The sequence below is a fragment of the Physcomitrium patens genome, chromosome 21, assembly GCF_059467195.1.
Source record: "Physcomitrium patens ecotype Gransden chromosome 21, ASM5946719v1, whole genome shotgun sequence".
NCBI classification, from domain to species: Eukaryota; Viridiplantae; Streptophyta; class Bryopsida; order Funariales; family Funariaceae; genus Physcomitrium; species Physcomitrium patens.
The window spans coordinates 6,630,619-6,653,859 of NC_143430.1; the positions used below are offsets into that span (position 1 = coordinate 6,630,619).

At 40.5% G+C, this 23,241-nt stretch overlaps 5 protein-coding genes and 2 pseudogenes across 10 annotated transcripts; 4 read left to right on the forward strand and 3 right to left on the reverse strand.

Annotated features, from left to right (window-relative positions):
• Nucleotides 1-1,970: 1,970 nt before the first annotated feature.
• LOC141044665 (ABC transporter F family member 5 pseudogene) lies at nt 1,971-2,537 on the forward strand (annotated as a pseudogene). Its single transcript, XR_016499818.1, has one exon. The product of XR_016499818.1 is annotated as an ABC transporter F family member 5 pseudogene (transcript).
• On the forward strand, nt 2,466-5,014 carry LOC112274552 (ABC transporter F family member 2-like; annotated as a pseudogene). The gene is made up of 5 exons (XR_016499742.1): nt 2,466-2,829; nt 2,962-3,105; nt 3,546-3,701; nt 4,060-4,188; nt 4,454-5,014. The product of XR_016499742.1 is annotated as an ABC transporter F family member 2-like (transcript).
• A 578-nt stretch (nt 5,015-5,592) lies between these two features.
• Nucleotides 5,593-9,014, forward strand: LOC112274551 (uncharacterized). Of its 2 annotated transcripts, XR_002967466.3 has the most exons (3): nt 5,990-7,878; nt 7,976-8,053; nt 8,321-9,014. XR_002967466.3 is itself a non-coding variant. In XM_024504208.3 (2 exons), the coding sequence occupies exons 1-2, from the start codon at nt 6,296-6,298 to the stop codon at nt 8,826-8,828; spliced, it is 2,091 nt and encodes a 696-aa protein (XP_024359976.1). In that variant the 5' UTR covers nt 5,593-6,295; the 3' UTR covers nt 8,829-9,014. The 2 variants fall into 2 exon arrangements, 1 of the variants encoding a protein (XP_024359976.1); XM_024504208.3 differs by lacking the exon at nt 7,976-8,053 and having other exon boundaries at nt 5,593-7,878.
• A 1,686-nt stretch (nt 9,015-10,700) lies between these two features.
• Nucleotides 10,701-13,038, reverse strand: LOC112273930 (uncharacterized). 2 transcript variants are annotated; one of them, XM_024502989.3, is made up of 3 exons: nt 12,457-13,038; nt 11,504-12,257; nt 10,701-11,149 (listed from the first exon to the last, which is right to left on the reverse strand). In XM_024502989.3, exons 1-2 carry the CDS (start codon nt 12,896-12,898, stop codon nt 11,575-11,577), a joined length of 1,125 nt encoding a protein of 374 aa, XP_024358757.1. In that variant the 5' UTR covers nt 12,899-13,038; the 3' UTR covers nt 10,701-11,149; nt 11,504-11,574. The 2 variants fall into 2 exon arrangements, with proteins under 2 accessions (XP_024358757.1, XP_024358756.1); XM_024502988.3 differs by having other exon boundaries at nt 10,701-11,146; nt 12,457-13,026.
• Nucleotides 13,039-13,316: 278 nt separating this feature from the next.
• On the forward strand, nt 13,317-14,257 carry LOC112273939 (uncharacterized). Of its 2 annotated transcripts, none has more exons than XM_024503017.3 (2): nt 13,317-13,375; nt 13,456-14,257. In XM_024503017.3, exon 2 carries the CDS (start codon nt 13,553-13,555, stop codon nt 13,889-13,891), a length of 339 nt encoding a protein of 112 aa, XP_024358785.1. In that variant the 5' UTR covers nt 13,317-13,375; nt 13,456-13,552; the 3' UTR covers nt 13,892-14,257. The 2 variants fall into 2 exon arrangements, with proteins under 2 accessions (XP_024358785.1, XP_024358784.1); XM_024503016.3 differs by having other exon boundaries at nt 13,480-14,257.
• Nucleotides 14,258-17,514: 3,257 nt separating this feature from the next.
• LOC141044311 (putative apyrase 7) lies at nt 17,515-20,508 on the reverse strand. The gene is made up of 2 exons (XM_024503381.3): nt 18,546-20,508; nt 17,515-18,377 (listed from the first exon to the last, which is right to left on the reverse strand). Exons 1-2 carry the CDS (start codon nt 20,506-20,508, stop codon nt 18,106-18,108), a joined length of 2,235 nt encoding a protein of 744 aa, XP_024359149.1. The 3' UTR covers nt 17,515-18,105.
• Nucleotides 19,511-23,051, reverse strand: LOC112274146 (tobamovirus multiplication protein 2B). The gene is made up of 4 exons (XM_024503380.3): nt 22,724-23,051; nt 21,614-21,676; nt 21,291-21,355; nt 19,511-20,983 (listed from the first exon to the last, which is right to left on the reverse strand). Exons 1-4 carry the CDS (start codon nt 22,853-22,855, stop codon nt 20,884-20,886), a joined length of 360 nt encoding a protein of 119 aa, XP_024359148.2. The 5' UTR covers nt 22,856-23,051; the 3' UTR covers nt 19,511-20,883.
• Nucleotides 23,052-23,241: the final 190 nt, after the last annotated feature.

Consider the following 23,241-nt stretch of genomic DNA (forward strand, 5'->3'; position numbering starts at 1 on the left):
AACCTCAATCTTCTACAAATGCCATGTTTACTTGACTCATATCGCACAAAAGTATAGAAATTAATATATAGAGATAATAAATCAATCTTAACATTAATATTAATTCTGTTGTATGTTTTTTTTAAACCTAAGCCAATCATATATAGATTTTGGCAGTATCAACAAGCACATAAAATAGGAGATTGGACAACATCCTTCTTCTACAAACTTACTTTAAATTTCTAAAAGCGAGAGCCTTAAAAAGCCTAATTTTGGAAATAATTTATCTTTGTGAAAAAACTTCCTCTTCATTTTAAGTGTTTCCAAAAGATTTAGTCTCTACTTAGAAGTTTGTGTTTGTAAACCATATAGATTCAAAAAAAAAATTAAAAAAAAAAAACAAAAAAAAAACAAAAAAAAAAAACAAAAAACAAAACAAAAACAAAAACAAAAAAATTAAAGCTTACTTTTTATTTATTTATTTATTAAAGCATCATTCATATCATGCACGTAGAACTTTCACACAAAAGCAATTCACGAACAAAGGTAACTGAAAAAGTGATTTGATGGTGGACAAAAGTAGTATTAGTATAAAAGTCGATACCGTACCTACATCGTATCCAACACGAGAATTCGGACAAGTGCGCGGCAGGAGCCACCGTAACAGAATCGGGGGCCGCAATTGTGTCGACAGCGGCGGAGATTTGTTGTGCGGAATTGTGAATAAGATTGCCTGAGAGACCGACATGAGTTTGTATGCCGACATTCGAGGAATTGGGTGTCGCAGTGGATGTTTATCCATGGTCGGATCGGCGACGCAGAAAAGAAAACCAACGGAAAGAAACGAACAATTGTGGGTGATTTGAGAACTTCGGTGGTTGTTGGCGAGGAGTCGTCGACTGATCCGTCAATGTTCGAATTGTCGCCATTCACGCAGCGTTGTTGCATGCAACGCTGACTGGTGTTTACGGTTTTAGGGTTTTAACAAAGTGTCGGAGGCGTGAGAGTGGGTTGAGAGGGTGGATCGTGACGATGGCGTCGGTGGCGGAGTTGTCATCGGAATTGGTTCTGAGTGTGTCGAGGAGGAGCCTCTGCGATGAGTTGCAGGGCAACGCGAGCACCTCTTTCAGAATTTCTTCCAGGGGAGTTGGTGTTCGAAAGCAGGTGTGGAGGGAGGATGCGAGCTGCAACCGGGGAGCGTCTTAGATGTGGCATTGCTGCAGGGATGTCCGGGTGTGTAAGCACTTTGAGGGTTAGTGACGATGTTCACCAGAGCCAGAGAGTTTGGTGGAGAACGGCACCCGTGAGCTGGGATTGTGCAGCAGATAGGGGTGAGAACGTGCGAGTGGCACCTGTGAACACATTTGTCGAGGAGCAGGTTTCGCTGTTTTTGCTGGAGGAGATGTTTGAGAAAGATTGCGTTCGACTCGAGAAGGGAAGGCAGCGCAGCATAGCATCTAAACCCATAGCAGCGAGTGATGAGCCGAAGGAGATTATCAAGAAGGAGAGAAACATGAAGGGGAAATCAGGGGCGGCGGGAGTTTAGTCCGGTGTGAGGCTTGAGAATATTAGTAATAGTTTCAAAGGTGTATCTGTCTTGAACGATGTGTCGTGGGAGGTGAAGAGGGGAGAGAGTGTGGGGCTTGCGGGTATCTATGGATCAGGGAGGACAACCCAGCTGACAGTCATTGAGGGCAAAGAGGAGGCGGATACTGGGAATGTGTATAAAGCGAGGGCGAACATGAGAATTGCGTTTCTAAGCCAGGAGTTTGAAGTGGTTGGCTCTCGAATTTTGCGTGAGGAGTTTGAGAGTATTTCTTCTAATGAGATATAGCCAAAATTGAGACAGTGCAGATTGGTTTTGACTACCTTAAATGCACTGTCAATGTCCTGCCCCACCGTCACTGTGAAATTTCTGTGGTTGAGCAAGATAAAATGTCCAACCTCGACTTTGGTTTCACGTTCTGAAATGTGTTCTCGTAATCCCCTTCTGGAAAAAGGTTTTGTTGTAGGATATATGAAGTGATCCGGTCTTTTTAAGCGTTCTACGTTGCATTGCGTGTAACCAGGTTGTGTCGGACAACTGCTTTTTAGGTGGGACTTTCTGAATAATCTCCTGATGTGATGTACTGTTCTTGTGGCCGAACTCAATCTCTTTGACTAGGCGCAACTTGAGTATGCAGCTGATGACTGGATTTCATGGCAAAGCTGCTGGATGAATTAGACACTTTACAGCAGCAGGCTGAAGCGTCTGATCTTTACAATATCGACGGGAATATCAACAAGACTGCGGACTGGCTGGTGGCGTCGTTTAGTGGAGGCTGGCAAATGCGCATTGCACCGGGGAAAATTTTGCTTCAGCTTGGGCGCTAGTCCTGTCATTTATTGTGAAATGCAGTGGTTAATCTCGTTGCTGTGAGGGCCGTGGTTGACAAGTCCTTTAAGTCTTTACGTTCATTTCTCTCGATTTACTCGAATAAACCACCATATTGGTCGGTTTGCAACAGGAACCTGATTTACTGCTGCTGGACGAGCCCACGAAACCACTCGGACTTGGAAAGCATCGAGTGGCTTGAGAGGTATTTGAAGGACCAAGATGTGCCCATGGTGATTGTGTCCCATGATCGGGCTCTCCTCGACCAGTTGTGCACTAAGATTGTAGAGACAGATATGGGAGTTGCACAGACTTTCCCAGGAAACTACAGCGAGTTCGTGCCTGCTAAGGCAGCGTGGGTCGAAATGCAACATATGTCATGGGAGAAGCAGCAGAAAGAAATTGCACGCTCAGAGGAAATAATTCAGCGGCTCAGCAGTGGCGCTAATTCTGGTCGTGCAACATCTGCTGCAAAGGTGTGAAATCAATACTTTGCAGCTTTTCTTCTGAGCTATTCATAATCACAAGCTTCAGTGAATTCAAGAGAGGGAACTAAGATTAGGTTTAAGATACTGGTTGTCTGATGTTGCAATCACTTTGGATTCTAGCAATTGAAAATAATGCAAGATGAGGGGCAGAAAGTTGAGAAGCCATTTCAACGAAAGCCGGTGATGTTCCGTTTTCCGGAACTGAAGTGCAGTGGGAAGAAGGTTGTAGAGATTAAAAAATTGGGTTATCATCATGATGTCAAGGTAACTAACCTCTGTCGATCCAATGTGTTGGTGAAAATGGGGTAGTTTCCACTAGATTGCATTACAACCTAAAATATGCGTATTCTTAATATTCTTTTGAAGATTCATATCTTGTGTGGGCACTAGTGTTGTATCTTTTCTGGAGCATTTGACAATTGCAGCTGCTACCCTGTTTTTTCTAGAGGTGCTGTTTGAGAATGCAGAGCTTCTAGTAGAGCGTGGTGAAAAGCTAGGAGTAGTTGGTCCAAATGGATGTAGCAAGAGCACACTTCTAAGGATGCTGATGGGGACACATAAAGCCATGTCAGGGTGAGCATTTGCTCAGTTCAAGGGTTTTTTTTTTTTTTTTTTTTTTTTTTTTTTCTGTTTTGGCTCACCGGCATTGGTATTCTCATGCTCAATTCGTCCTATGACATTAAGTGGTAGATTTGGTTTGTCAGGCTGAGGCTTTGAATCAAGAGAAAACAGTTCTTCAGACTGTTGAAGAGGCTGTGGATGATTGGAGGTTGAATGACATCAAGGCTCTTCTGGGGCAGTGCAACTTTAAAGCTGAAATGTTTGACCATAAGGTTCTCTTCCTGAGTGGGGGAGAAAAGGTACAGATGCAACGCATGATACGATTGTGTTGATCGTATTTAGATTGTAAAACATTTTACTGAATACCTTTGGATTTGTGTTCTAATTTAGTATGAATGGTGTTGGGCACGGTTATTACTCTGTAAGTTTATGGTTACACCTTCAACTCTGCTAGTGCTGGATGAACCTACTAATCATCTGGATATTGCTTCAAAAGAAGTGTTGAGGTAAGGTTTCTACAGTTCATGTTACTTTATTTGTCTTTGTTCTCCCATCTCAGTGCAACTCCGCAACATTAAATGAATTCTGGTTTCTTTGATTTGCAGGCAATGCATGGTTTTCGGTGTTGATTTATGTCAATGAGCTTGCACCTTGCAGGAAGCTTTGAGGGAGTACAAGGGTACAGTGATCATTGCTTCCCACGATCTGTACTTCCTCCGGCAAATCATGAATCGTGTGGTTGAAGCGGCTGATTATCGTCTCAGAGACTACAGCGGTGACTGCAATGTATGTCCAATTCTCTCCCCGCAATTCTTGTTTCATATGTTTCTTAATTTGGTTTCGATTTGCCTTGTTTCTTTGCACTTCTCTGATACTACTGATCGTACTTCATCTTAGCTTAAGAAATTATTTTTCTCGGTATTCAGTACTTCTTCGTCTTGGTTCTAAACCTTAGAGGATTTTATTTAGGCAGATATGTAAGTGGATGATAGTTACTTCAATATTTTACGCGTTCCTGACATGGAGTGTTCTTTTGTTCAACGCTCTGCAGTACTACTTGGAGCATAACTTAGAAGCTCGACAGATAGAACTAGAGTGAGCGGAGGAGCTCGGCCTGAATGGTCCTGCTGTGAAATCCAAGTCGAAGATGTCTAAGGCCGAGAAGGAGTTACAGAAAAAGCAAAAGGCTAAAGCTTTCTCTCAGAGCAAAAATAATGGAAAGGTGACCAAGAATGCTAAGCGGTGGAATTGACGATCTAGTTTTAATTGATTACTTCAGTCGGATGGACGAAAACAACAGTTTATGTCAGGAGAGAAAAAAACTGGATGACGACTTTGCTGTAAGCCATTTGATTATGCACAACATTTTTGTTAGCAACATCCTACTTAGATGCAGAGCTAGTCGAAATCTCTCGGAAGTAAATTCCAATACTAGATGTCTTTTGAGGACATAAATTGCTGGTCATGGATAGTGTATTTACCACTGAAACCGCCAGAAATTCCCAACTTGTAAATCTGTAATTCTCTAGTGTACATACGCATGTAGTTTTCGCGCTCTTGATGTATGCAAGGGTAATTAATACCACCTGGAACTGACCTGGTTGGATAGGCAGTATGTGTGATTTTTGTGCTTCTATGTGCTGTTCATGTTATTCCTAGTTTAGTACGTGCTCTCATGCACACCTATCCTGGCATGGGGACTTAAGTTCCTATCACTCATGATTTGAGTTAGGATTTGCTAGTATCCAAGCGGCCATGGACACAGAGCTCTTCTCTCGGCGTATGAAACCATGTTTAGCTGATTCTACACATAGCAGCCATCTTCATCGCATGAATACGAAGAGAACCCAATGAGCTGCAGAATTTGCATTCACAACATAGCTAGGGTATGTTTCGCAATTTCATATTTTCACGACGTCTCAGGATTCTGTTTCTCATCCAGCGGTGGTGAGTGCCAACCCATACACCGTGCACCAGCTGGCACCCCGGTTCCTGTTGCTGTGGTTGAACCGAAATGCTTTGAAAGCATGACGTCCTCAAGCATGGCAGGTCAGAAGCTGCCGGTGTAAGGACAAAAAAGACGAGGCAAGGAAACTCGCATCTCAACTTCTGAAAACTGGGTGCAGGATTCTGCCAGAATTTGCGGGTATTCAAGGTTCAGTCTGTGTTCTGTCCACAAACTATGGTATCTTGTCCAGCAGTAATATCACAAGTTCAGAGAAAGTATGCGGAATATGGGGAGACAACAGTGCAACAGATGCCACCTGAGGTTCTTTATTGTGCACTGGTCTGTAGGCTTCAAGGAATGTCGGATGTTTATTTACTTGTGTAATTGATTTAAATGTTTTTTTGGTGTGGTGGTGTGGTGTGATCGCAACCTGGAATCGGCAAAGGCAGAGATTGCTTGGGCTATTCGTTGGGTTTAGATGGAGGTAGAGAGAAGCACGTTACAAGGGTGCGTACTTGTGGTTGTTGGCAGTGGTCTCTGGTTAACAGTATTAGGTCGTCGTCCAATCAAAGAGTGGTTGCTTCAAAGTGTTAGGATCGGGTATAATTTCAGAATTTCTGGACGTGCGAATTTGGATCGCGGAGGTCGTGGCTGATGACAGTATGTCTAATTTTGAGCAGTCGGTGTTGATGGTTTCTGTCTTGTGTGTAAGCTCATTTTGTCTCGAGCGAAGCTTTTATAGCGGTGGTCTGTAAATGAGGTTGTTCAGGGACAGACACCTTGAGATGCGGAGCTGGGAAGCACTCATGGTAAGACGAACTGTTCTTCAGCAGATGGTCAAGGAAATTTCTTCAGAAGCGAGGTTGTTGAGTTTTTAGTACTGCAGTGCAGCAGTCTTTCACAAAATCGAAGTGTTCATTAGAGCAAAATTTTCTGTATGAGGAAATGACAGTGGAAAATAGGGATTCAAATGCGTCCAAAGATGCTACTTCTATGGACAATCCGTGGGATCAAGGAGAGTTGAGCCGAACCTGCGGAGATGAAATTAGAGAATCGAGAGGTGAGATGAAGAATGGTAAGAAATCGAGGCTGGAAAGTAATGGAGGAGTGCGTAACTCCAAAGACGAGGTAGAGATTGAGAGTGCGCCGGTCACGATCAGGGATTTGCTAAGTGATAGTCAAATTAAGAGGCCGGAGCCCAAAAGTGGTGGTGATTTGGAGCCGGACACTTATAAACAAGAGAGCTTCCGGTCGTGGTCCTTCAGAAGTTTGTTGGGTAGTTATAGACGTAACAATGAAAGCCATGATGTGTCGAATTCCAGCGTCCCGAACCCAAACATGCCTAAGTCTAGTCCGTCACCAAGCAGGAATTCTACGAATGGGAAAGTGGAGAGTAATTCTAGCCCGTTACAGCACGGATCACCGCTGTCACAGGGGTCACCGCTGAGGCAAGGATCGCCGATTGTGATGAAACTACTGACTCCAACGATGTCTTTCGCCCGAATTAAAGATGAGAAGGAGGAGAAGTCGAGAATGATACCTTCAACTGAGGGACTGGAGTTGAAGGATGGCATCAAGCTTCCCCTGATAGGAGAAGTAAGGTGGGAGGATCTAAAGCAGCAAGCAATTATGTGGCTGAAAAATCCAAAGAACTTGGTGTTGCTGCTTTGGATAATTGCGGTAGCTGTCTCAGGAGCTATCTTGTTCATGGTCATGGTTGGAATGTTGAATGCAGTTCTCAAGAAGAAGAGTGATCGTGATCTTTGGTTTGAGATTTCAAATCAGATTCTGAATGCGCTTTTTACCCTCATGGCACTCTACAACCATCCCATAAGGATCCTTCACTTGGTCTACTTGATTCGTTACAACCCTACAGACATTATCAAGCTCCGGCGAAGTTACTGCAAGGATGGGCTTCGGAAACCACATGAATGGGCTCACATTTTAGTGGTGGTGCTCCTTCTGCATTTGAATTGTATTGCGCAGTATTGTCTCTGTGGTCTCAACTGGGGCTACCGGAGATCAGATCGTCCTGCATTTGGTGTGGCCATCACCCTTCTGGTCTCATTTGGGGCAGCTGCTGCTGCTGGGATTTACACCTCATTGAGTCCTTTGAGAAGAGATTATTTTGCAGTAGGTGATGGTGATGATGATGGGGCTATGCGCGAGAAGGATGATCTTCTTGTGGACAAAATGGAGAGGGCCGAGTCTGGAGGGCACTCGTCTTCAAACCACCCATCTTTGTTCAAGCTGCACAATCCCAAGTACAAGCTATTAGAGAAAAGCAAGTCTTTCAGATGTCGAGAAGGAAGACCTGTGCCAAATCCGCAATGGGAAGGTGGCGTGTTTAGCTTTTACGATGAGCCCACCATTAGCATCCTAACCATAATTTGCTTCCCTTGTGTAATGGGATTTAATTATGAGAGGCTCGGATTCGGTAACCGCTATGTGCATATTGCAACTTTCCTCCTCCTGCTGGGTGCGCCGTACATGGTCTTTAATCTGGCAGCAATCAACATCAACAACGAGTATGTTTTCTGAACTGTGCACTACTTTGCATGAATCCCATATAATTGCTGTTGCTGCTTGTGGGGCGTAAGTCTCACGAAGAATGGGCTCTTTCAGAATTTGACGGGGAAAGACGAACCACCTTCAGAAAGTTGGACTGACGGGACACTCCTATTGTCTGCATGAAAGCTGAAAGTAAATTATGTCAGAACAGATGAGTTTGATCCACTTACTGCCGGATTTTTGTTTTCGAACAGAAACTGAAACATGGGGTTTTACCAAAAAAAAAAAAAAAAAAAAAAAAAAAAAAAGAAATTCATTGCACTGGATAGTTTTGAGCAATTTGTCAATTTGAAACCTTCGAATCTTTGCAATCTGTTGAGTTGCAATCATGAGCACGGTTTAGTCTTAATCTTACGTGCTAATGGTATGTGCTAACACATGTTCTGCTGGCCCCTGTAGACCCGTGAGAACATCCTTGGGAGTAGGTGGAGCTGTGCTGTGTGTCTTCAGTTTACTCTATGGGGGCTTTTGGCGGATCAAGATTCGAGAGAGATACAACTTGCCTGCACATGCATGGTGTTGCAACAAACCCAACATGAGTGACTGTTTCATATGGCTTTTTTGCTCCTTATGCTCTCTATGTCAGGAGGTCCGCACAGCAGAGGCTTATGATGTTCGGAACGACACATTCTTCTCCAGATCTCTAGTCAAGCCAAATACCTCACGAAACCCACCTGATTCTGGAATAACAAGCAGCGCGGTGCCAGGTCCAGCTCCCTTTCTTCACCCTCCTTCGAGCTCCGTAATGGTGGCACCCCAAGTGCAAGACTCATTCCTACGTGAGCAAATTGGGACACAATTGCGAGACATGCCTGATAGTTCTTCTACATTCTCCCCTTCACCTGGCTACAAGGTGAATTGCATCCCAGATGCTGAAGTAAAAGGCATGTCTCCTCAAGGTCGATGACAGAAGCTGTGAAGGCACCTCTGCAAACGCATGCAACAAGGACAATAAGAATGGAGAGTCTCAGGGAGTTGTGTGTGAATTTCATTCGTTAAAACAGACATAAACCAATGGGTATGTTTCATACTAAATTCACATGAAATGTAATGAAACGTAATGAAATGAAGCATTCATTAGTGTATTCAACTATTCCTGATTTGGCGTTTGAGTGGTTCTATATTCAAACATATATCTTGGTTTTTTCTTTTCTTCTCTTCTAACATTGTTGATAAGATTTACAACCTGAGTTATGTTTGGTGTCTGACAAAATCGGAAAACTTGTGCTGGTGTATTGATACTTTTTACAACTTAACAAAATTTATGTTTTGTGTTGCTTTTGTTATATATATATATATATATATATATATGTGTGTGTGTGTGTGTGTGTGTGTTGCATATAGTAATCATAATAAATAATATGTTCTAGTCAATATTTACTTGATTTTATCGGTAAGATGTAGGTATTGATGAAAAATTTGATAACCAATTCAACTTCATATCACTGTTGATTTTTTAAACTTTGGATAATTGTATGTCAAAATAATAGTGCATTTGCGGAATAAAGAAAAATTGAGCTTGGTTGCCTTCTCAAGATCCATGAACAAATATGACATAATTATTTTTTAAATATTTTTTGATTGAGAAACAACAAGTTTTTTTCTCCTAAAAGCTATTTAACTAAGACATCTTAGAAGCTTTGTTCTTCATTTATTTTTTATTTTTTGTTTGTTTGTTTTTTGAGTTCACTAGATCTCTGAAACATATCAAATTATTTTAAAAGCTTGCATCTAATATTGATCCTCCTAATGTTTTTGGAGTCTCACCTAAGATGTATAATAATTTTTTGATAAATCCAATCATCTTCTTGCTTGGAAATATATATATGTTTTGTTTATTCTATTAACCTCATTGTATGAGATTGCATGAAAATTCATATAGAAGGTAAGGATTTGCTTACTTCAAGGACCACTCTCTTTTTTTTCTTTTTCTTTTTATATATTTCATACAAAAAAATTGAAATTTTGATCTTTTATCACTTATATCAAATTTTATCTGACAACTTGAAATAACAATTATAAAATCTATTCATACTCAACATTAATCAAGTAGAAGATAACCCTCAAATAAATAGTTTTATATCTAAATCTAATCCCCATATCTTTTATATTATTTTTCAAATTTTCTAATTTATTACTTAGAAGTTGTTGATAAGGTCAAAAAATAATTCAATTAATCAACACAAACTTTTATAGAATGGTTAAAGACAATAGATGCTAATAAAATTCTACAAAAATTCTAGAATCCTTAATATTCGATTTCTACACTAACAATATAGAAAATATTAACCATATACTTGTAAGTTTTTCTTAAATAACTAAGTTTGTATGAAGTAAATTAGATAATTTAATGGAATTTTCATTAAGCATGTAAGAATACTAATACAACTATCATTTCTATATAGGGAACTAAACAAAATAATAGTTTTGATTTCCATATTATTATTGCTCTCTCTGTAATATTAACACCTTTTCTTTTATCATCTCCATATTTAGTTCTAATTTACTAGGCCCAGATTTTGAAGGCCCAATTTGTAAGTAATTTGTTCAGTTTATAGCATTTTATTGTTTTAACCTTTTATGATGATGTATATAATATACATTATTGCACGTTTAATTTTTACTAATACTTGAGCTACTTTTGGTGGATGATTAATTCTGGAACGATTCTTTGAAAAAGATTAGTTGTAAATTTATTTAATAAAAAACAAAACTAGTGGTAGCAACAAATTATGACATCCTCAATGTCATATAGTGAGGAACCACCAATGACAATAAGTTATCACAAACGTCCAAATTTGTTTTTGTTATAGCAAAAGGATGAACACAAATGGACAATATCGAAAGAGTTATTTCTCCATACCACCCTTAAATTTAAGCTCTTTTGATGAGCCCTTAGAATCCTGCACAGTCTGAAAGCTGTAAAGCGCTGGAGAGTCTAGAAGAGAGACTTCACAACATTTAAAGATCTACCAATTTCTACCTAAGCAATGTATTTATTTTCTGATCAATGGGAATGTTTATCCCTACATTTCAAAAGAACTTTTTCCAAAACATGAAAACCATGTAATTCAGTCCTTCTGTCAAGTCAATATTGAATTGAATTGGGTACCCGATGCAGAGATTTGCGGACAATCCCCCAGCCTCCCAGTCTTTCTTCATCTAGCATTGAAAGCCCTAATACCATTTAATCTTTCGTCATAGATATGCGCATTATCTGTTAGCCTGCTAAATAAACAAAAATACATTCAAATTAGTGAGAACTTACAAATGTTGTAAAACTGCAAAACTAGTACACTTTGGATTGTTAAATTTTATATCAACGAATGCATCAAATACGACATTCCTGGGATTTCGATTTAAACATTCATCTAGAGTAATCTACAAAAGGCAAACAATCAGAATGAAATTCTAATGACTGATCTAATAATAATCAGCCAAGATATGCAGCAACGGCTGATTACCAATGCTTGAATGTATGTGTAGGGGCAAGCTAGCTATTTTTTCGGCTAAAATGGGTAAGGAGAAAACCAAACATGGTAATTCTGGAGGAAATAGAGCAAGGACAGTGAAATTGTATACCTTGCACAATTTATGCAGCTGAGGGCTCGTTTGCTATGAATCTTAGAATTCGCAATCCGATTTATACATATCTACTTCGATGACTTAGAGCTTCTTGATCCCACAGAAGTTGAAGTGGAGCCTTTCCGCATCTTCCGTAGCTCTTCATCAATATATTCTGAAAAATGAGGAACGGCTGTTTTCATTTCTAATATCCAGCTTTCTTCGAGCGCCTTGCTGTTGCTAGCAACAAAACACTTCCTCAACATGCTCGCAACAGGTATGTGAGGAAGGACTATCCTCAGAAATTTCTTCAGCTCCTCTGTGCGAAATGACAGCCGATACACAAAAGCTTCCTTCACCGACCTGTCATTATTGGTGCTCTTTACCTGTCCGACATGTGCATGAACCTTCCATTCATCCTCCAGATATCGAGATATAAGAATAACTCTGTCCTCGGAAAAAGGATCTGTGCGCAACTCACCCTTACGTCCACCAGCTACTAATGAGCCCGCATCGCACCACCAGACGGCTAGGGACTGGGGCGTCAAATGGCTTAACCATCTCTTACGTAGAATCAATTCCTCTCTACTATGTGTGACCTGATATATTTTCGTCAATGAATCCACAGCTCGACTTTGAAACAGAAATTTATTACTAGCACCTAAATGCACAGAATTCATGGCCGAGATCTCCTTCAGCGAAGCAGCTTTCCACTTGAAGTACTCTTCATCCACTTTACTGATACGAAAAAAAAACCTACAGTCGTTCTCACCTGGTCCAAATGTAAAGTAACACATGTTCATACATTCAAAACCACCTATCTAACAGAACATAGCTTCCAATAGAACAGCAGGAGCAGTAAAAGCTTCACAAAATACCCGAAAATAAGCACGGTCCCTGTCCAGGAAACAAACATAAAATACAATGTTCATTGAAATCAGAACAATACAACCAACGTCAATAGCACCCACCTTTGACAATCTGAAGAGTACTGTCTCCGAGTAAGGAGCCTAAGATCACAGACTTCGTCGAATCCTGCAATCCTGTCTGATTCAACGACTTGAAAGCTAAATTTGGACCATGTCGGACTTTCGATCCCAAGCCCGATCTCTCATCGTTTCCCTCCACCCCAAGGCTCCTCTCCACCTTCGGACTACTTCGAGAAAACTTAGACGCAATCCTAAACAGGGACGACGTCGCCACAAACCATCGAACACCTACACCTAATTCTAACTTGCTCCGCTCTAACGCAAAAAATCCTTCAGCGAAACTCTCCGAACATCCCCTACCGTATTGAAACCGCTCCCGGTCGCTGCACTCCATTCCAGCATTGAAAACGCCGCGCCATCCACAGGAAAGCCTCACAACCGACGGAAGTTTCCGCGAAGAAAAAAATTCCAGTGCAGCTATCATGGCGAGCACAAAAATACCGAAAAGAATGGGATAAATCCACGCACTAATGCTGCAAAATGCGACGAAAACAAGTCAATTAGCACACAATCGAGCTCGGCCACCATCACGACGGCTCAGGGTTTTAGCTCTGCAACTGCTCGAGGAAGAAGAAGAAGAATGAAGAATGCTCAAAGGGATGGGTGGATGAATGCATATCGGTAGATGTAATTTATACATCATTCATCTTCGGGTTGCGCGGTCACAGGGTCCACACCCAAATGCAATGAGAAGCGAGTGCAATTGGCTGCGAGGTTGCGGAGACCGACCCATTGACGTCATGGAAGAAGGGGGGCGTGAAAGCGCGGAATGGGAGCCGGAAACCGTGCCTTCGCTGAGTCCCTTCGCTTTGCTTTGCTTCAGGGCTTCTCAAAACTCTCGCGATACCTGTGTTTTTTTTTATATCAGATCTTAAGCTCTGCTTTCGATTCTGTTCTTCTGGTACGCAGTCGATTTTTCATCTTTTGTTATCACTCTCCCTGTTTTTTTTCTTCGCTTTTTTTAGTGCACATTGTGAATAGTTTGGTGCTGGTTTTATGTTTCAGGGTTAGAGTGGGTATTGGATTGAAGTTTCAGATTATTGGAGGTTTCTTTGTGGAGGAAGAGAGGAGATTTGCGATGGCGAAGGGTTCGCAAAGCCAGGCGTCGACGACTGCGTCGTCGGCTAGGGGCACTGCTACGGGTGGAGCGTTGCCCAGATCGAGCTCTTCTGGAGCTCCTCCTAAGGGAACAGGAGGTTCGGGGTTGAGGAGGAGGCGGACCACGTCAACTGGTAGCGGTGGGGGAAGTGGCTCATACAGGAGTGGGAACAGTAATATGTTGCGTTTCTATACCGATGACGCCCCTGGTTTGAAAATCACTCCTACTGTTGTGCTTGTTATGAGCCTGTGCTTCATTGGCTTTGTGACCTGTCTTCATGTGATCGGGAAGTTGTACAACTACCGATCAAAGGCCTAAGGTTTGATCGTATTGTTTCTGAGATAGTCGTTGGGTCCAATAGGTTTTTTCGTCAGACTTTGATAGTTCAGATAGAGTTAGTCCCCCGTTCAGGCCTTGGTTTTTTAGTTTTTTCCAGGGGAGATCCACATGCACGGCATTCAGGGCCCAACAGATGCCAAATTGGAGCCTGCAGGTCTGTGATGCAATGCCGTAAAGAGTATTTGAACATACGGTGTTGGAAACGGAACGCCAGGAGATACTGGGTAGAAATCTCTTAGCCTGTTGGATACTTGACATGACTAAAGCGGTGTTGAAGGCAACTTCAATCATCAAGGCGTCAATGTTGGCTCTGTGCAATTCTGAATTTTAGGATTATTGTTCTCATTTCATTGTGTTTTTGATGAATGGGTTTTTTTGGAGTTATTCCTCTTCGTGACTCTCGTGGAGGGGGACTAGCGTGCAGGTCAGTCACGAAGGAATGTACATAAACCTCAGCTAACGAATGTTCGCCTTTTTTCAGAAGTAAACGATCGTTTTCGATGTAGTTTTGATGATGTTCATACAAACTCTCTTGACAACAGTGCTTATATCTTTTGAGGGGCCAAATATGAATTGGTCTAGTGCTTTGTCACCTTGAAATGAGAGGGCAATGAAGTCGGATGTGTCGCTAGTTAGTGCGTGAAGGAGCGAATCCTTGTGTCAGAGATTCATGTATTGAGCAGACTTCTACGATCACTTCGTCGTGAAATGTGGAATTACAGGACCTGTACATTGAAGAAATTTAGTACACTATTAAAGGTGCGGATTTCAAACTAAAATGAGTAGGGTGGTATGGAGCTATTGTTCTGTGACGAGCCATACGTGATTGGGATGTAATGACAGAAAATAAGGCCTCAAAAAGATTCTTGGATCAAACAAATTACAGGAGCTGTCACTGCGATTAGATACCCATGTGTACATTCGTTTAATTATGGTTGTATTTTTGTAATAGCGCTCAAATATGATCGAAAGCTACTGCCAAACTGCATAATTTTTTCTTTCGTAATTTGAGACAGAAAGTGTGTTCGACACGAAGACTTGTCTCTTGCGTTACAATTCGCATGATATTATTAGACTTGGTTTCCACTTTCTGGTCTGTTCAAATATATTCATCAAATGAAGTTATTCTTCAATTTAACTTTCCTGTAGTTTGTTCAATGAATCGAAATAGCTAAGTATCTGAAAGAGTCTTTGCATTTCGTTGTAGTTTTTTTTAATGGGTTACAAGAATTGGTAGCGCACACTTCGAAGAAAAAAGTGGATTTTGAATTATTATTATTCAATATATATTAATACTTCACTTCGAAATATTCACAAACTTCAAATAATCAAATAAAACACGAAAAGCTATATACTTACTTTTCAATAGTTTTATTCTGTGATGTTCTATTCAGGGATTGTGTGCACCATCAAAAATCGCCTACAACCTCAATATTTCATTTAATGTTATTAACAAACTCTGAAAAAAAAACTGCACAAATAGACATCACAAGCTCAGATCTATTACTATAAACTATCGACTCCAAGTATAAAGTATGCAATTGAATTGACAACAATTAGAGGAGTCAGAAGCAAAGCAACAAACGAATGCACCATTAGAATAAAATTGATAATTTCAATTGTCAATTTTGTTACAAACAACAAACAACATAGTCTTCCATGGAGAACAATAATAATAATAATAATAATCATAGATTTATTTCATAAAATATAATCATAATGGAGATAATAACATAACAAAAACATTGTAGACAATCTCATGACTTATGGATTTTAATGTGGTGTTTAGAAGATTTAAAGCAATTAGTCTTGATGCAGTTAAAGAACTTGAGAATTTTATAACCTTGACCATTTATATCAAAAACATATTTACTTATTCAACATTTAAAATAAATAGGAACTTTGAAATTATATGCATATAATAATACTACAACATTTAGAGAATACTTTTAACAAAATTGTTGCCAAAAGTTATCTCAACAATTTGTAGTTAATGTGTAAACACTAATTAGAAATTTGGAAGTATACATAAATATATTTCAATTCTATTAAAAATTAGAAACTAAAAAGACATGTTGCCAAAGTCTTACAAATTTTAATTTTAATTGTGTGAAGATTTATACTAGCACTTTATCTAATAATAATGTATTAGATAAAAATATATCTAATATAAAAACTTTTATTCACAAAATTCCAAAAATAATAATTAAATGGACACCAATGTATTTGGATAACCCAACAATTTTAGAAAAATAGATATGTTGTATTTCCTTGATTTTATCTACAATTGACCATGTTATCCATCATTAATTAAATATTAGATACATATACAACTAATCTAACAACAATAAAAAAAACAAAGAAAACAAAAAAAACTCAACCAATGTCTTAAAAGCTTTAAATATTTGATGTGGATTTATGAAGTGTTGTATGTATGTATGTATGAATAGAAAGTTTAAAATAATAAATTATAACTATTTTACGAGTTTTTGGAAATACTCAATATAAATCACAATAACTGTCAAAGCTCTGAACAAATTTTTAAGTTCTCTAAAAGTATAATAAACAATAAAAGTGATACTTAAACAACCATCTCTAGAAGAAGGACAATAAATCTATATAGGATGTACACAGTCATAAATAATTAGATTTTAACTTGTTTTGAAAGTTCTTAAATACTTATACAATTTCTTTTAATAATATGAATAAAGTAACTTATCTTGCATAAAAAATACACTACTATTACATTACTTATTATATTATTTTTAAATTGAATAAAAATATTGATTATATGAACATATCTTGATTCAAAACTATTTGTGCTTAAAGTTGTAAATCAATTATATAATTATAACTAAATCTTATCTGTAGACATTGAAGTATTGACATTGCATGTATTATTATGCACAAGTAATATCAATATTTCACATTTATACCTTCAATGTTAATACTATTATATTACTATATATACATACATACAGAGAGAGAGAGAGAGAGAGAGAGAGAGTGTGTGTGTTGCTAACACTACCACAACATATTCTTATTAATTTCTCAATTATTTAATAATTAATTAATTATTGATATAATTTGAAGAAATGAAAAAGAACTGGAAATATCATCAAACAATTTTGGAATAAAAAAATGAAATAAATATGCGGATTATCAAAAATCGTGGCATTGTTAGCAGTACCCTATATATGTGTGTCTACACATGTATTTAATATTTTCGGATATGCTCACAAACATGTAATCACAAACATATACAATAAAGAAAAAATGTTTTTAGGTGAGAAACTTGTGGAAATTTTGAATGTTACAAAAAAGATCACATAATGAAAAAAATAGATGAAAACTTCAATCTAAAACTCGAGCAAGCCAGATGTTCTTTCAAGCCAGTTCTGGCGTCGTTTGATTCTAAACAAAAGAAGACATAATTCTGAACAGATTTCAGGCATGCAATAAAAATGGCCACAGCGAAAATCAAAATTAATGCATGGTCTACAAAAGGTTTATCTTATCATATCTAAACAACCGTAATTGTAAGTGTAGACAAAGATTTATGAATCTTTCAAGAACACTGGAGACAAAATGGAAGATGGCAATTTGTAACGGCAGTGAACTCACCCATTCAAATTATAATTTTCTTCTAGTGTATATTCTAATTAGAATTATAGACTTAATTCTCATATGTAGATATGAAATGTGACAGAACGGCTCATAAGCTATATCTTCAGTGAGAACACTTATCTTTGTGCACGTCGGCTTTCTGTACACCCAACTTGTGTTCGCCCGTTACATTTTGCATCACAAACTAGTGTTCATTCAGGCCTGAATCGGTTGGGCCACAGTAATTTTCCAAGGTCGCGATTGTGCTATTTCTCATGTTTACGATCATATCTTAGAACTTCTTGAAATCTGAAGAGTACTTTCAAACAGCATAATTGAAAAACCACAAAAACTTTACACCCCAGTATGCAGTGCTTTCAATTCTCGTTCGCGCTTTCTCCGTAACAACTTCAGAACATAAGCCAAATTGTGGCCAACCTTGTGCCTGCCTTCTCAGTACAAGCCACGCTTAAGGGCTGAACTGAGAAATTGTAGGAATATAAATAGACATGGAATGGGACAGTGGTAGTTCATATTTCATAAAATACAAAATGCTGAGAGCCGTTGGCTAAGCCAAACTCACTCGCTCAGACCCTTGTACCATGGAGATCTGAGACACAATAATTAAGATCTTCTCGAGACTGCGTCCGTCGACTCTGCAAATAGTACCCTTTGTGCTGCAGTTTTCCAGTTGATTTCTGATGACGGTCAGGTGCAGAAATTCCAATCCCAGTCATCAACTCTTGACCCTCCCGATCGCTAACGGAGCCATTAGATGTCATGGAACCAAAAACAGGATTGTGAAGTCCATGTGCATCTGGAATCGGACTGTGTGGCATCTTAATACCACCATCATCTCCTGCATGATACAACAGCAGAAAGGTTAAGTTTCCGGTTATTAAAAGATCAATGCTCACATGTATGGTAAATACAATACATATGTAGATATCAGCACAAGTAAGCAATCAGCTGAGCAGGTGTGGAAAAGGCAACAGGCTAAAAAGGTCAAGGAACAAATCTAGCTCACCACGTCCAAAACCATTTGTCGTGAGAATGCCTAGACGGCCAGGGAATCTCAATGGGAGTTGTATCCAGTGAGGTCCACCCGTGGCAGATGTCAGGGAATTGAAAAGCGGTAAATACGAATGGGTTCGACGTCGTGGCCACAGTAACCAGAGCAGATAGCAGGTAGTCATCCCAAGAATGAGTAACAACAACAGAAGCAGTGCACCATAGAAAGCAATCCGAGAGTTTGAGAACTTCGCCAGAACTATCTTTTCTGATTGTGACTGAACAGGGATCAAAGCACCCGCTTCCCATAAGGCGGCCCCAAGTGTCCATGCAAAATCTCCCGAACCGATTGTTACTTGATCGTCTCGAAGGTGTAGACCTTGTCTCAGCAAAGCAGCAACATAAGGGGCTCGGAAGCAATACTGGTCAATACTGGGCTGCGGACTCACTTTCGCCTGAGCTTCTTTCCAATTCAGTTCACAGAACTTCTGCCCTTTCTTCAGTAATCTTCCGAGCGGAGCGTTACCTTTCAGTCCAAAAAATTTGTACACGACAAAAAATCCAGCAAGCCCATAGAATTTACCCTGAGAGGATGGCTGATATTTCCCGAGAGCACAAGATGGACAATCATCCGCATGCGAGCTATTGACGACCTTTTCCACAAGCGCCTGACATTCTTTCCACTTTGAACCTCCTATTAATTCCACCTGCGAAACTCGATCTCCATCATTTTCGCTTCCAAATGCCAAAGGCGGTAACATACAATGCGTAGAGCACACGTAGGGCCTCCTATAACCTTTGTGCATACAGGGATGCTCCAGTTCCACGAGTCCATTTCTAGCCGCCACAACTGCACTAGATCCAGAATTTTGTGACCTCAGTAGCTGTGCTACCGACTTCTCAAATGCATCGTTCAGGCCATATCCCGCATGAGAAACTGCATAGAGATTGTGTTCTGTACTTCCAACACTGACATTCACACCGTATTTTTGAGAGACTTCTTCTGGCTCAAAAGTTACTTGAAACGAGGAACCCCCAAGATCCAATGTACCTACATTTAGCAACTTTGGCGAGTGACCAAGTAGACCAAGGTTGTAATTGAGAGCTATCCAACCGTAATAAGCTTCCTCTACACCACTAATGACTTTAACCCACTTGCGTTGGCACATAAACGGAGATTTCTGAAGAACCAAAAATGCGTCATCAAGAATAGATTCACTCTGCATCCGAGGCAACCTTCGTAGCCCTGCAGTAGCCAGGAGGAATACTCTTGTTGATCCACGAGCATAAGGAGGTATCTGCTTCTCTGCCCATTCTAGTAGAGGCTGTAGAGCGTGCTGTACAGCTGTCACATTATTCAATGTTTTGTCTAGTCCGGGTTCTGTTTCCACACGTTTATAGGCCCGCTGCTGCCCGGGAACTCTGAACCACGGCGCACTGTCATCACGACTGTAAGTCGGTTTGACCATCACAGGAAGAGAGTCTTTTGGTGAGTGTCCCCAAGCATACACATGAACTCGGGTACCTGTACTTCCCCCATCGATCACTATTGCGTATTGAAGTGCATCTGTCTTCCAATATGACTGCCCCAAAAGAAATCCAACATACAACAACAGAACTGCCGCCAAGATTATTCCAATGGCTGTTTTCCCTTGAACCCACCAGTTAGGACCGGATGGCAGACCCCCCCATGCTCCAATGCTAGGTTTCCCGGTCTTGGGCACTCGTGGAGGAAATGAGGAGAGGTTTGGAGGAATCGGCAACGCCCTCGATCCATTGCCAGAAAGTTCAGCAGGAGGAGGATTAAGCTTCACGTATGTCGAAAAGGCTGGAACAGAAACTGAGCTACGCAAACTTACTGCATCCCGACTATACTCCCCAGGGGACACACCTGAAATATCTTTTGGCATAGGACATCTTGGAGGTTGTGAGGAGGATGCAGGTGAGAAGTTGCCACTGTTCCCACCACCCATACCCATAGCAATTTCCAACTCGGATTGTAAGAATTTGAATGATGTTTATCCCATAGCCAGGATAAGCCCATTGCCCGCACAAGTCCAGAACTGCTGCGACAATTTTTCCAGTAGATATGGCCGTCGACTTCAGCAATTTTTTCGTTACGTTTATCAAAAACAAGTATCACACGGCCGCTCGTGGCTTCAGATCGAAAGGAATACCTCGGGAATAGAGAAAGACTGTCCAAGCTGTAACCGGAGATGCCCTTCATGAAGCATGCGTACCAGCCCCACAAACTCTAAAAACCTCGAACACAATTTCTGATTGCAAAAGTACCTTACACCCTACTGCAAATGGCTATCTGGAAACCTATTACGCAACAAAAGATTCAGTCAGTGCTAGCTGCTTGGATCTTGTACGGGGTTTATAGGCAGTGGAATAGGTGGGGTATGTGAACTGTCGATAAGAATGGACCGAACCTCTTGCAGCATAGACGAACTGCATCAAACAGTCGAAGTAAGAAAACTAAATTAAACAAAGATAAACCCTAAGTTAACGAACGAAAATATAATCAATTCCAACATGCAGAGACGTGCACGAAACCTTGCGCTAGATTAATTAAAGTTTCATGGACGCCGCGTTTAATTCTTTATCTACACAATGATGTGTGTTCAGCAAAATGCGCTCCTTCTATTATGAAATTTCGAAGTAGTCAGGAGAAAAATAAAAATAAAAATAAAATAAAAATCCTCAAGACATTAACGCGGAGGATCCAGTATGTTTAACCACTTCTACTTCGAGGTACCTTCGAATTGCGCTATCAAGGTGCGAATCGAGCGCCACAATCACAGATGGCATCTGCTCTAGAAGCTGCAACAAAAGCCATAAAACGACAATAAATGTACAGTGAGCAGTGGGGATATCACGATTGTTTAGTGAAGACGCAATTATCATTAAGGACTTTAGACACCTAGAGGACACAAGTAGTTCTCGTGGATCAAAAATGTCCAACGGGGCCTCCTGCAGTTCCAGAAGCTGTCGAAACCAGAAGTTGGACATGAAATACAAAATGAGGTGCTTTTGAAAAAGAATACTTTTACAAAATGAATAATCTGAGCAAGCACTTACCTCTCCGGTAGTTTTGATGTTTGAAACTTTAAGTGACAGATCCTTCGACAGCTTGGCTACAATCTGGTGTCGCACAAGACGATATTAAATGGAGAGCTGCTGTAATGATTTCAAAACTTCTGACATTGAAAAAATGCTGAAAATCTAATCAAGAGCGTGGAATGTGAACGGATGGAGCTACCACCACAAATTGAAGACTAAAATCGCTGACTTTCCTAGATTAAGCATGTACTACAGAATATAAGGAAACTGTAGGAGGGATGGAGGTTTGTAAATCTGTCAAAGAACTAGTCAGAAACTGATAAAAACCCTCAACCCCAATAGAAAGACAAAAATAATTTGCGATCAAAGGAAGAGAGATTGACATGAAATTTAACAAAGATGCTAAGATGTACCAGAAGTGACTCATAGATGAGAACAATTAGTGAAAAGCTACGTCAGAAAAACGAGATAGAAGAAATCAAGAAAATGTGGATTGTTGCATGCTTACAAAACCAATACTCTCGTTGAGGCAAGGGAAGTCACCATGCAACAATCAGATCAACAGCCGATTTTTAATAAACTCAGAAACACAAAGACAATTGAAGCGCTGTGTTATTCGAGAAAGTAGCGATACACACAATGAATCCTCCAAACAGAGAGCAACTGCTGTGCACCAACTCCCAACGACGCGTAGCTTAATAATTAAGCAACGCGCATTAAACGGAACGTCTCTAACCTCACCACGTTGTTTGTAGAACCGAGACGGGAGGAGGAGATAAAAACAAAAACACAAAAACGAAACGAAAAAAGACACAATAAAGTTTCATTTATTTAAATTGATAAAACACGCACACACGAGGAGTGAAAAATAAATAAATAAATAAATAAATAAGAGAGAGAGAGAGAGAGAGAGAGAGAGAGAGAAGAAAAGAAAAGACAGAGAGGAGGGGGAGGGACAACAAGGAGGGAATAAAAACCTTGCTGCACTCCCTACGATAGGACAGTCCCAGAGATCCCACCCTCACAGCGCACCTCCACACTCCCAAATGACTAGGGTTACCAAGAAAACCAAAGCATCGACCACTCCCAACCAACCAAAAAACTAGAAAAAAAACCCCGAAAACGAACCTCAGTGTGGGCGGAGTTACGTAGCAGCTGCGACAAGTTGGCGGACTGCAGAATGCACGTGGAAATCCTGTCAGTGGCAAGTGCTTTCAGCGCTGTGCTGCCCTGCGTGTTGGCCGGCACTCCAGCCATCATCTACACTCCCAAGAGCTTCAGAATCCCCTTAATCCTCTCACTCCCTCTCTCTCTCTCTCTCTCACTCTGCCGGGCTCTTCAGATCACCAGCGGCTTCGCGCGATTCAATTGAAAGGGGCTGAAATATTATCACGCAACGCAGCAGTCAGCCTCACATCGATCGGCGACGCAGCCCCGTGAAGTACAGCGCGCGAGGGCATGATCCCACAATCACATGCCCGATCCCCCTCCCCTCCGTTCCTCGCCCCGCCTTCTCCCCTTTGCGGACCTCGATTGGGCCCTGGAGCCGCGGGCTCTTCCGGAGCCCTCTAGAATAATACGCACCCTACGTTATCCGTTATGGTTGCGCACCGAGACCGGGTCCAACCATCCCTGCGTCGCTTTCG